Source organism: Cebus imitator, unplaced genomic scaffold (genome assembly GCF_001604975.1).
Source record: "Cebus imitator isolate Cc_AM_T3 unplaced genomic scaffold, Cebus_imitator-1.0 Scaffold84, whole genome shotgun sequence".
Lineage (NCBI taxonomy): Eukaryota > Metazoa > Chordata > Mammalia > Primates > Cebidae > Cebus > Cebus imitator.
Genome location: NW_016107399.1, coordinates 94,391 through 106,998, shown reverse-complemented (window position 1 = coordinate 106,998; position 12,608 = coordinate 94,391). Strand labels below are relative to the sequence as shown.

General features: G+C 39.6%; 1 protein-coding gene across 1 annotated transcript; it reads right to left on the bottom strand.

Annotated features, from left to right (window-relative positions):
- Positions 1 to 2,157: 2,157 nt before the first annotated feature.
- RGS4 (regulator of G protein signaling 4) lies at positions 2,158 to 10,315 on the bottom strand. The gene is made up of 6 exons (XM_017534034.1): positions 9,905 to 10,315; positions 9,368 to 9,644; positions 6,363 to 6,467; positions 6,010 to 6,071; positions 5,254 to 5,420; positions 2,158 to 4,589 (listed from the first exon to the last, which is right to left on the bottom strand). Exons 1-6 carry the CDS (start codon positions 10,002 to 10,004, stop codon positions 4,350 to 4,352), a joined length of 951 nt encoding a protein of 316 aa, XP_017389523.1. The 5' UTR covers positions 10,005 to 10,315; the 3' UTR covers positions 2,158 to 4,349.
- Between the last annotated feature and the right edge of the window lie 2,293 nt (positions 10,316 to 12,608).

The following is a 12,608-nucleotide window of genomic DNA, read 5'->3' as shown; positions in this document are numbered from 1 at the left end:
ATTTTTTTCTTATATGCAAATAGAAGTAAACCCAATATTTTCCTTCCTCATGTCATATTTCCATGTGACATCTCGATAAGGAAAGCAATGCATATTAAAACATCAGATAATTTAGTTGTTCATCCTGTGGTTTAATGACCGAAGCAGATTCATCTTTTGAATTCAGCCTCTGAAATAAATGAATGGTGCAGTTTAGTTTTTATGATGTGTTTTTGAGTCAGGCTCATTACATGAGCCACTTTATCTGACTGGCTTTCCTCTGATGCTTTACTTTTTGTCCACATGTTTGGCATGGGCTGAGACGTAGTTGATTTCACCTTTGAGGTACTTCTTTCTTATTCTTTTCCTTCCCCTTTCCTCTTTCATCCTTCTATAGTCACATTTCCAACTTAAAAAATCTAAGCATTATTAACATGCAGTGCCAGAACACAGCCTGAGGCAGCTTGGCCAGTGATTTCTCTGTGCCTCAGTTTCCCCATCTATAAAAATTTCAGGGGAAATGCTCATGATTGGCATCTATATCTTAAGGTTGTTGTGAGAATTAAGCGTGTTATTTATATAAGGGCCAGTCACAGAACAAACAATAATAAATGTTTTTCAAAAGGTGGTCCTCGTTATACATATCTTCAGAAAAAGGATCAGCCAAATTTTTTTTGTTTCTTTAACAGAGAAAGAATGAGGGAGGTAGACTGGGCAAAGCAACACTGCTCACACTTGCTGCTAATAGCAGTGACTGTGAATTACCCTGCAATTCTTTTTTTTTTTTTTTTTTTTAGGCAGAGTCTCACACTGTCTCCAGGTGCCAGGCTGGAGTGCAGTGGCACAATTTCAGCTCACTGCAACCTCCGCCTCCCGGGTTCAAGCAATTCTCCTGCCTCAGCCTCCCAAGTAGCTGGGACTACAGGCATGCCACCATACCCAGCTAATTTTTTTTTGTATTTTTAGTAGAGACAGGATTTCACCATGTTGGCCAGGATGGTCTCGATCTCTTTACCTCATGATCCGCCTGCCTTGGCCTCCCAAAGTCCTGGATTACAGGCTTGAGCCACTGGGCCTGGCCTACCCTGCAATTCTTGATAGATATTATCAAATACAGTGTACAGCAACTATACAGTCTCAGTGAGAGTCTGACACATCTATAGTGTAAGAGAAGAATGATAGTTTTGTCTGTTTTGAGGGGAGATTCTGAGAGTTCCCTCTAAATGTGTACTAAAAATTTAGATCCCTCTATGTATTTTTCTCAAAAGATGATCAGGTCCGCAGATTTTACCAGATCCTTAAAAGGATCTATTACTCGGCTGGGCACAGTAGCTCACGCCTGTAATCCCATCACTTTGGGAGGCCAAGGCGGGTGAATTGCCTGAACTCAGGAGTTCAAGACCAGCATGGGCAACACAGTGAAACCCCGTTTCTACTAAAAAAAATACAAAACATTAGCTGGGCCTGTAGTCCCAGCTACTCAGAAGGCTGAGGCAAGAGAATTGCTTGAACCTGGGAGGTAGAGATTGCAGTGAGCTGAGATCACACAACTGCACTCCAGCTTGGGCAACAGAGTGAGACTCTCTCAGAAACAGGGATCTATTACTCAAAAGTGTTGAAGAGCATCTGTGCTTAACATCTTTTACTACTCTTACAATGGGAAAGAGAGATGATGAAATGGGAGTCTCATGACATAATAAACACAGCATACTGCCTATCACTGAGGATGTGAACATTCTGTAACCTCTTTTCCAGGAAAGAGAATTATTAAAACAGAGGGAAGGATTTTGAAGTTTGGGTAAGAATCTATATCTCCTTTCAGCCCTCTCAGTTTCCTATTGCTCTATCATCTCTCAAGCAGGCAGGTAATCAGAAGTAAAAGAACAGTTCTGGAAGGTGAACTCTATCACTTGAAAATTGATTGAGAATCTGCAAGCAAATCACTTAATCTGTTCAGCAGTCTCTGAAGCTAAGATTGCCTTGGTTCTATGAGTAAAGCCAGGCAGAGTAGTGGCATGAACTAAGGAATAAACAATATTAAGTTTGTGCTTTCTTTCCCAGAGTTCACTGGCATAGGAGGGATTAAAAACTCAGTTTGAGTCTTTTTCTAAAGTCACCCTACACGCTGATGTTTCTCATAACATGTCTCTGTGGATTATTAATGTGTTTCCAAGCAAATAGTTTCATATGGAGCATTTATTTACCCTTATTATTAAGATGCATGTGTTTCACTGGAAGCATCAGCTTTGAGGCCTATAAAGCACATTATAGAAACAGGCATGCAAAAGGAAGTAGGAATCTGTCCAGAGAGCATGAGCAGGCAAGCTCACCATAGGAAATGGTGATGAAACAACAGGGAAATACAACTGAAAAACACACTCAGAAATGTATTACATAAAATAATTTACTTCTCATTCAGAATGACCTTCCAGACCTATTGGTAAGACAGCAGTCTGTGAGTTGAGATACAATCTGAAAGTCATGACAATTATAATAGGGCAAGACCAATAAACTTACACATTTGAAGTCAACTAGAGACAAAATTGTGGAACTGTGTGTAACAGAAAATGACACTGATGAGGAACTGCAGGGATATTAAGGGCAAGATTGCCATAGAGACAAAAAGGGTACAATTAGAAAATCTACATCTTTAATACAGTGAGATTTGTATGCACACACTCTGTGTCTTCATTTTGCAGCCCATTACATTGGCTTAAAAGCCACAAGGGTACTACTCATGCATGTAATTTATACTGGAGCAATGAATGCAGTGTATGTGGATGCATGTGTGTGCACTTTCAAAGGCAGTATTTTTAGAAGAATGAGAAGAAAATTACTTCCTGGGCATTCATTAATTATTCAGGTGATATCCTGCACCTCCATTTATAAAACAACATAATAATAAAAGCTTGTACAAAATAACATCATAAATAACATAAATGAGAAGTTTTCAAGTATTTCAACGTGCCTTGAAAAGTTTCAAACAGTAGTTCTAACAATTGGTTAGACAGTCATTTTTTTTTCTTTCCTTTTCCTCTCATTCAGTCTCAGAGCCTAAAAAGAAATGCTTCAGTCTCTGTTAGCCCTGATGCTTGGAATGAAATTAACAAGATTGTACCTCGAAAGAGAAAACTTACGTGGGCTTTTCAAATTGCGAAAACTTTTCCGTCTTATAAAATATAATCTTTCCCCTGCTGCTGGTTTATAAATACAGGCATATAGCCCAGAGCCATTGTAAAGAAACAATAACCAACCACAATAAACTAAGAAGCCTCATCTGATGGTTAAGGTTCTCAGGAAAAAATGAGAAGAGCACCTTGATCAGGAGAGGAAAAAAGGATAGAGGATAAAAACAGTAACCTTTAACTTCTGTGCACTCTTTCAGCCAGTAACTTATGGTAGGTGTTGCTGGCAAGGCCTTAACTGCATTTCTTCATTCAGCTCAACATCTTGTCTCCCCACTCCGTATCAACCCAGCTGCTAATAAGTATGCCCTGGCAGGTTAGGAGCTCAGGGAAAACCAGCTCAAAGGAGCTAAGGTATTTGCTCTTTAGAATAGTGCTTGAAGTGGAGGCTGTCAGTGGTTAAATCAAGCATGAAGTTCCTTGGATGCTTCTCCAGCAAGATCCATGGAATTTTACAAAGCCAATTTTCCACAGGTTAGCATTTCTTTCTTAGTCTACATGGCAGTTAGTTCATTTTGCCCTGTTCAAAGGTAGTATGAAAGAACAGAGATCAAAACATGCATGTAAGCACATACACAATACTCTAGTTATGAGCACCTAGGATCTTTCTCATCGTTCTTGCAGAAGTTTGTGTGTGTATATACATACACTCATACATGTATATGTAGACACAGACATCTATATACAGAAATAATGTATATATGTGTATGTGTACATATATCATATATCTATATATATAGACATACACACAAGCACATATCACAGATCAGCCTCATCTAAACATTTAGTGTGCAGAATGTGCTGGCCAACAGAATACATGTGCATGTGGCTGTCATGTGACATGCACTAACCAACTAACCCAAGGTAAAACTGTTGGGAGGAGGAGACCCCCAACTACCTTTGAAAATCCAGACCTACCAGGCCGTGATTTAGATATTTGCTCCCAAAGAACTCTCAAAGAAACTTAGGGAAATTGGACTGGGATGGGGTCCCACCCTGATGAACACTCAAACACCAAAAGCTATATCTAGTTTATGCGTGGAAGTGACTCACACATGGCAGGCAGCATGAATATTAGGCTACAATGTGGATAAAGCACTGGAGCTTAATACAGATCAATATTTGGCCTCAGGTTTTCCAGAGCATTGAGTCTTGGCATTTCATCCCTCTGCCTCCAGGTGAGACTTAGGCACACTGGGGGACCAGGGAAGCACAGTCTGCAGAACTCTTGGCTCCTTTCTGCTTCTCTGCCCCACAGCTGGAAGGGTTGACCAAATCAAGATAGAATCGTGACTTGAGGAAGCGGCGATAGGAATCCTTCTCCATCAGGTTGAAAATTTTCTTCTGAGCCTCATCGAAGCAGGTTATTGTAGGCTCCAACATGTTCCGGCTTGTCTCTTCCCTGGTGCAAGAATCCAGGTTCACCTGAGGGGCAAAGGCCAAGGCTCCATTAGACCTATATCCCGATGGGTGGCTGCATGCTCTGTAGCGACTTGTAAGTGACGGTGCACCCTCCATATTTCAGAAGTGAAAAACAAAAGTGACATCAGGCTCGTCCCTGGCACATGTGAGAGAGTATAAAAGATTCATTCTGTTTCAGAGTAGGCAGGGCAAGATCATCTGTTCTAACAAATTGGGGAGATTCATCAGAAAAGTTCATGAGGGGAGGTTACGTTAAGTCACATGGACAAAAGAGATTTTTTAAAAAACTGATTTATTTGGGGTTGTCAAGATTATGATAGTCAGCTCCACTATTGTAGGAAACTTCATGAAGATCCAGAGAGTTCTCTGCCATAAAACCCTAACTTTTTGGTTGGTTGGCTAATGAGTAGAAGGAATAGATAGAAAGCTGGTTAGAGGGAATAAGTTCTAGTGTTTGATTGCATAGTAGGGTGATGATAGTTATCAATAGTTTATTGTATATTTCAAAATAGCTAGAATAGGAGATTTGGAATGCTCTTACACAAATAAATAATAAATATTTGAGATATCTATATACCAATTGCCCTGATTTGATCATTACACATTGTATGCATGTATCAAAAATCACCCATACCATATAAATAGGTACAATTTTCATGTATCCTACCTCTTTGGTTGCCTGGACTGAGATGAATTCATTATAGATCTTTTTGGCCTTGGGGCTTAGTTTAGACGGTGATTTGATTTTTTTGTACTCTTCACAGCTGATCCAGAAGTCAATATTCTCCTCACTATATTCAGACTTCAAGAAAGCTTTGAAAGCTGCCAGCCCACCTGTGATACAGAAGAAAGGACCACAGTTGTCATCACACCGGCTGGCCTCTTGGATATGAGATTTCACCTAACGCTGAGGTACTTGGGGAAATAAAGCATGGGTCCAAGCAATCCCTTATTTCATCCACTTTTTTCAAGTCACTTGGAATCAGGTAACCCTAATCTGTGTTTGATGTCTAGTGGATTCCAGTTCTACCTAATGATCCATACTCAAGTTTGAAGCCTTTTTCAAGAATGTATTTTGTTTCTGAAATGCCTATGCAGCTATCAATTACCAAGGTGAATTTGGGAAAGAGAAACTGACATTGATTTTGCAAGAAAATATCGATATTTATCATTTTTTCTCTCTTCCCTTTTTCCTTGTGATGAGAGAGATGGTTTCCCACATGGCTCCTGTATAAACGTTTCATGGTATATCACAAAGCTCTAGGGCATATTAAAATTTTAAACAGACTGCATATAAGACCAAAAGGGTCTCCTGAGTCTGAATATCAGAAAGAAGTCAGGCCTTGCTGCAATTACTATTAGATCAGCATAATGTAACTTGTCTTATCTAGAGTACCTCATCCCAGGTTGCTGTCAAACTTACATTCATGACTAATCAGGTTTTCCAGTGATTCAGCCCATTTCTTGACTTCCTCTTGGCTCACCCTAGAAAAATTAGAGAGAAGCAGAAAATAATTGGAATGCCATGATACAAAATTGGGGCAAGAAATCTAAGATCCCGAATATAAAGCAGAGATTTTATTTTCCATCGTTATGACAAAATATATTGTTGATGAGGGCAGTTTTTCACTAAAAGTATAGAAATTTCAAATGTAGCTATAATCTCCATGAAAAGGGAGGCTCTCTTGGTTCAAATCCGGCTTAAGCAGGAGCACAACACATCTATCGTCAGACAGTTAATACTCGGCAGATCTTCACCAAGGCCTTTTCTCTTACCTCTGGCAAATAACCACTTTGTCCTTCTTGCAGTGAGAAGAATTATGTTCACAGGAATCAGATTTCTGCAGCAGGAAACCCAGCCGATGTTTCATATCTTTTGCACTGCACAGAAGAGAAAAAAAAGAATCAATAATGATAACCAGCTTTCTTTAAAAGATACCTAACGGTAGAGCTTCAAGAGTCCATTACTAGTCTATGGCTCAGAGGCATTTATTTAGGGAATGGGAGTTGGAGGTGGCATGAACTCTGAGGAAAACAGCATTCCTCTTTTGGTTGCCTATGACTTGCTACAAAACCTTGAGGCACAGTCATAACACTAGTTCCTTCATCCACAACTTGAATTCTGACCCTTCAGTTTACCGCAGAAATCTCAGAAGCCTTTGTATGCCCGTCATTTTGACCAACAGAATACCTTTGGTATCTTCCATAGAACTGCACTGAAAACATGAGTGATCTCTGAGTAATTTTTAGGAACCAGAAGGCAGTAGCTGCGAAAGATGCACATCCTTGCTGCACGCCACCTTCTGGCAGGTGATTGCCATTTCCATCTGTCTCCCTGCTGGCAGAGAGGGAACTGTAGAAGCACCTCAGGAAAGTCAAAGTCTATTCTGTTCCAGCCACGTACGTGGTGGGCCAAGCCGTTCCTGCTGTGAGGTATGCAGGGAGAATACACTGAGGTGCGCAGCTCCAGCAGAGGGAAATGGAACATGGATAGTGAAAGCAAATGCCCAAGCTGAAGCCTGAGCTCCTTGGGGCTTCTTTGTAGATAATACCTGCTGCTGCCGCTGCTGCTTTCCTATTTAATAGCCACGTTAAAGGACATATACACTATAAAGGGCATTTGAGGCTTAAAAGCTACAAGGAGAAGCAGGTTAGAGCCATCACTGAGATTCTAGTTTATTGCAGCCATTTAATAGGTAGCCAGGGCACAATAGGGCTCCTGACTAACTAGAAAAATGGGGTCCTTTAATAAGCCTTAAACTCAACTCTCTTACTTTTTCTTAACTATCCTCTTGCTTGCATCTCTTTTATTATAAAAGCCAAGAAATAATTTTAAAAGAGAAACACCATTCTTTAAAAAATGAATAACTAAATGTTCCTATTTGGAGCAACAAAAATAAAGCCACAGAGATATAAAGACATTTAGGATGGCTACGAGTACACTAGTGGCATATGTATGTAGGTTTTCCCAGAAAGTTTGAATTCCATTATGTTCGCTGACTGCCTCGTAAATAGTATTTTCTCTTCTTCCCAAGACTACTTTCCCTCCTCCTCTTCCCTGACTGATGACTGGTCAAGGGATATAAAAAGGACACCCTTTTTGATGATAATAAGATATAATCCTGAATGTTAGGGTAATTCCAAGGTGATGATATAAGTGTATCATGAAGTCCAAATAGAAATGAATTCATATTTCCATGTGCTGGATCCACCTGAGATCTGAGGGTTATTTATCAATGAAGGGGTAAATGTGCTTAGCAAGTATTCTTATAATAAAACCATAAAAATAAAAACCAAAATGACTTCAGGAGTTATTGGAGCCAGGAAATCTAGATTTGGCCCTAACTCACCCACCAGCTATGTGACCTTGAGTAGGCGATGGCTTCTCTGGAGCCTCAGGCACTGGTGGTAAAGATGTTGGACTAGACGATTTTGAGTTTACTGGTGAGGAAAGGGAAGAGCAGCTCATCCTGCTAATGTAGGGTTTACCTCCTTAGATTAGCTGCTTAACTCTTCAAGGGCAGAGCTCTAGTACTATCTTTTATCTGCCTTGCAAAATATTTACCAGAGCATAACTTCTCCTGACACTCTTGTATTTTTGAATGGTTCATTTATATGTCAGTTAACTGAAGCTTGAAGTAATTTGCCCCACTCCATTCAGAAAATTAATCGTGAAGGTCAAAGTCACTTATTTCATACTCTCTGCCAGACCCTCCTGCTTCATTTTAAAGAAGCCATTGATACTTCCACACTCCTGAATGACACAACATTTGAAAAGTAAATGTTTTAATAGTACATAAAACGTTATGTTTTCTGAAATTATTCCCAAAATAAAAGTTGTGGTAATTTCTATTTGCAGGGTGACAAGAAAGCAGGGAGTATACCTCTAGATTGACTTTTTACCTTTATCTGCAAGTTTAAGTAATGTAATATGCATTCATTTTGTGTTTTATTTTATATATAAATATAAATATACAATTTATATTTATATATAAAATACAATCATTCTAATGAATGCATTTGTTTATGCCTTTTTTTGAAAAAGCAAACACAGATGAATAGCTGTATGCCTGTAAGGTCTTTTAAAAACATTGAGAGAGTATACTAACAAAACAATGTCTTTAAGGTGAGATCTTCTACAAAACTGTTAACTGATTTGTAATGATCAGTACTTCTCAACCACACTCATCTAAGAGACTTTAAGAACTAGAGATGGAGCAGAGAGATAAGGAAGATGTGGCTCTGAAACTCATATCTCATTGTAACATTTGCTTATAAGAACATAGAGAGTGAAAGATACTGCAGCACCACACAGAAAGCACAATGCCTTTCCGACGATGTAGCCAAACCTCACTGTGGGGTGCTTTCCCTCAAACAAGATGTAGCATAGAATCAGAAAGCCCAGAGCCAGGCTTCTATGTACTCCAGGGATGCTCAAATAACAGTAGGAATCACAGATGGAGATATTACAGACCACTTTACATAGCCTCAAACCTTATCTCACTCTTTAATTAAAACTAGCTTGCTTAGACCTGGCTTAAAGAACAGAACGGTTCTCAAAATTGAGGTCATAAAACAACATGGAAGGACTGAAATTTGGGGAGCACATGTCTTAAGTCACAATATTTAGCTAGTCTTGGAGGAAGAAAGTTAGGAAGTCATTGCTCTCCTGACCACACTGTTTCTAACTGCACAGAACTAGGTTAGTAAGTACAACATGTAAATAACTGAGAAAGTCTATCCAAAAGTTTAGCATGGTTAATGGCTGAAAGCAATCTTACCTCCTCAAGCAAGAAGCCGGCAGACCTGCAAGCCCTTTGCACATCTTATTTAACAGCTTGGGATTTGCAAGCAGGAAAGAAATGCGGCAGGAGGAGCTGTGGCTTCGGCTTTGAGCGTACTTTGCCTCTTCTCCGGCAAAGATACTGTCAGAATTCTCTGAGCGTCTTTCTCCCAAGCCTGTAGGGGTCTCTTTTATAGCCCAGCTACGACCATCCAGCCAATCAGACGACAGCTCTGCAGTACCAGCTCCTCTGTCTCCCTCTGCCTCTCCAGCCCCTGAAAGAGATGAGGAAGAAAAGACTGACGCATCAGCAATGCTAAGTGAATGAGCACAGAAAATCCTTCTGCAAAGTAGGCAAACGGAAAAAAATGTACTCAATGTCTCTACGAATGTCAAAGGTTTAGAATTTCTAGAAAAGGAAAAAAGTGTACAATGCTGCAAAATATAGTATTTATTCATATGTCTATTAAAAAAAACAATATCAAGGAAAGTTGCCTCCTGAAGGAAAAGTACTAGCAAAAATTCTAGAGCTTACTTAAGAGCTGACTCCCAATGTCCTTCCTCTTTTGGATTAGAAGCATCATATTATACATGGTCCAAGGTCTGATCTTCACGGTTTCCAAAAGGGAGTTCATAGGATCATCGTCTCCATGCAGCGATTTGCAGAAGTTGCCTCGGTTGTTATGCAAACAGGAAGGTGGAGAGCAATAGCTGGATGACAGACAGTTATAAGCCCGGCAGCACAGAGAAACTAGCCTAGGAAAAATAGATTCGCGCTAGCTGTAATCAACCTGACTGCGGAATACTTTTCTAGAATTCTTAGTAACAACAGAATTCAGCCTAGCACTGACAGTTTCTCCTTTACATGCCTGCGTCCTATAAAAAGTCTAAAACAGCAGCTCGAGGACCAAAGGAGGGAGTACATGAGCAAATATACACACCAATTCTTATTGGCAAATGGGTTTATGTCTTATGTAACTCTAAGTCTCCAAACTGGTATCTCAAAAGATAAAGAGGGATGTGCAGAGAGAGAGAGCAGGCAGAAAAATATGTAGTTTGCCTTATATGTCACCAACCTTCAAACTCATCATAAGAATATTAAGCCCTACGGGTGTTTCTGAACGCCTGGACAATTAGTATCTTTTACATACAATATCAAGGACTGAAATGACTGCATGGACAGAAGCATTCGGGCATTCCACATCTTATAGGCTGATATCAAATACCTACACCAGAGTTACAGAGGGATCTTTTTCATGGAGGAAAGCTATAAGTGGAAGGAGGGAATTAATTGCTAAGTCTGACCAAAACAGGTTTCATTTTGAAAGCAGATAGGTTCCTGATCATAGGCTACAATGAGCTGTTCTTTATTTATAAGAAACAGAGGCATCAGATGGTTTAGGTGGAAGAGGTGAAAAATAGTTGGGTTCCAGTGAAATGCAAAATACCAAAAATATAGAAAGTATGGCACAAAGCAATGCCCATATATGGCCCTACCTAATACATACCCTTGAACATCCTACACTGCCCCCAGTACCAACTCCTTCCAGACTAGCAGAGCAAGAAGAAAGCAGACAAATATAAAATGGTGGAGGGACCATCATCCACAGAAGATGCATTTAAATTATAGGAAAAAGTCTCTAGCTGCCCATAAAGATAGAAAGACGTTTATTAGATTAGCTACTGGGCAACTTTTCCTTGAGTTATAACATAGAACAAATGAAAGTTGACAGCCATCCTTGATGGTGGTGTGGAAAGAACTACAGTACAATGTGAAATTAGGGAGGTCATCAGACCAAGGAAGATGAACCAGGGAGAAGAACCAGTCAGAACTGACACCAAAGAGGACAGACTAATTAAAAGGGAAAGCAGGTCACTCAAAGAAGAACCATGGCCTTCTTTGTTTACCTGGGCACCTAAGAGAGTGATCACTCAAATAGATTGATTTTAGGAACATAAGCGAGGACTCAAAAAGATTTACTGATGCCTGAAATTCCACAATGAGAACTTCATGTCTTGGACTTAGAATAAGAGAAGCCTGATTTGTCATGAGTTAAATATAAATCACTGCAATAGATGGGACTTTAAAGACAAAATGGGACTTTAAAGGCAATCTAGCCTAACGCCCTAATTTCACCAAAAAGGAAATAGAGACCCAGAAAGAGAAAGTGACTTGCTGAGGTTACAGCTTCTTACTAACGGAGCTGGGTCCAGATCTAGGCGCCTCTACACTCAGTTACGTGGGTTGTCCACAGTGCTATCCTATAACTCAACAGTCTGATCAAATGAGATAAACTGAGTAAATAGAGAGATTTCCAAACTACAAAGTGCTAATCAAATAATTTTTTATCATTCTATTAGACACAGTAGAGAACATAATCCATGTTAATCTTACATATTTTATTCAAGGAATGCTTGCTTGCCCAATTGGTTCTTGCTCCGTGAAAGCGGGAGTTGCAGCATACCTCACTGTGCTAGGTCCCTGTTAGAACCAGGTCTTCTAACGTGCTTAGCTCATTACTCTGTTCAGGCATTTCATTTTTACTCACTTCTTTGACTGTTAAATCTTGCTTTCTTAGGAGTTTTAAAACTTTTAAAAAGTGTTTGTAAAACGCTTCACATGAGTTAACTTATTTTTTCGCGGTGGGACTTGCAGATTGTGTTTGAGGAGGCGAGGACTGGTACATCATGATACCTTGACAACCTTCCACCTTCTTTCTCTGATATGCACAAAGCAACGAGTTCTGTTATTCTATGATTTGTCATTCCTGGGTGATTCTGGTAGTGTAGAAGAGCTTTGCTCTCAAAAGATCTACTTTTTATTTATTCATTTGTTTAAGAATGAATAAATAAAATTCATTTGTTTACGAAATATCTTTTGACAGCTACTCTGTATCAGGTACTGTTTGAAGAACTGTATTTAGCATGGTGAACAAGCAGGCAAAATCTCCACCCTAGTAGAGTTTTCATCCCAGTAGAAGGAGTCAGAAAATAAACAAATCAGGTGATTCCAGATTTAGACCTGTACCATGAATAAAATGGGCAGGTGATGTGCTAGAGAGCAATCAGATGGTGAAGGGCTAATTTAGCCAAGGTGGTCAGGAAAGGCCTCTTTAAAGAGGTGGTATCTAAAATAAGATTTGATGAGTGAGAAAGAGAAAGCAATGCAACAAGCCCAGGAATTAGTATTCCAAACAGAAGTAAGAGCAAGTGCGAGTGTTCTTTATCTAAATTGAGAA

Coding starts and splice junctions, on each gene's coding strand:
- RGS4 (XM_017534034.1), bottom strand. CDS start 10,004: ATGAACTCCCTTTTGGAAACCGTGAAGATCAGACCTTGGACCATGTAT. Junction 9,645..9,904: donor CATTGGGAGTCAGCTCTTAA/GTAAGCTCTAGA, acceptor CATCTCTTTCAG/GGGCTGGAGAGGCAGAGGGA. Junction 4,590..5,253: donor CAGTCCAGGCAACCAAAGAG/GTAGGATACATG, acceptor TTTGCCCCTCAG/GTGAACCTGGATTCTTGCAC.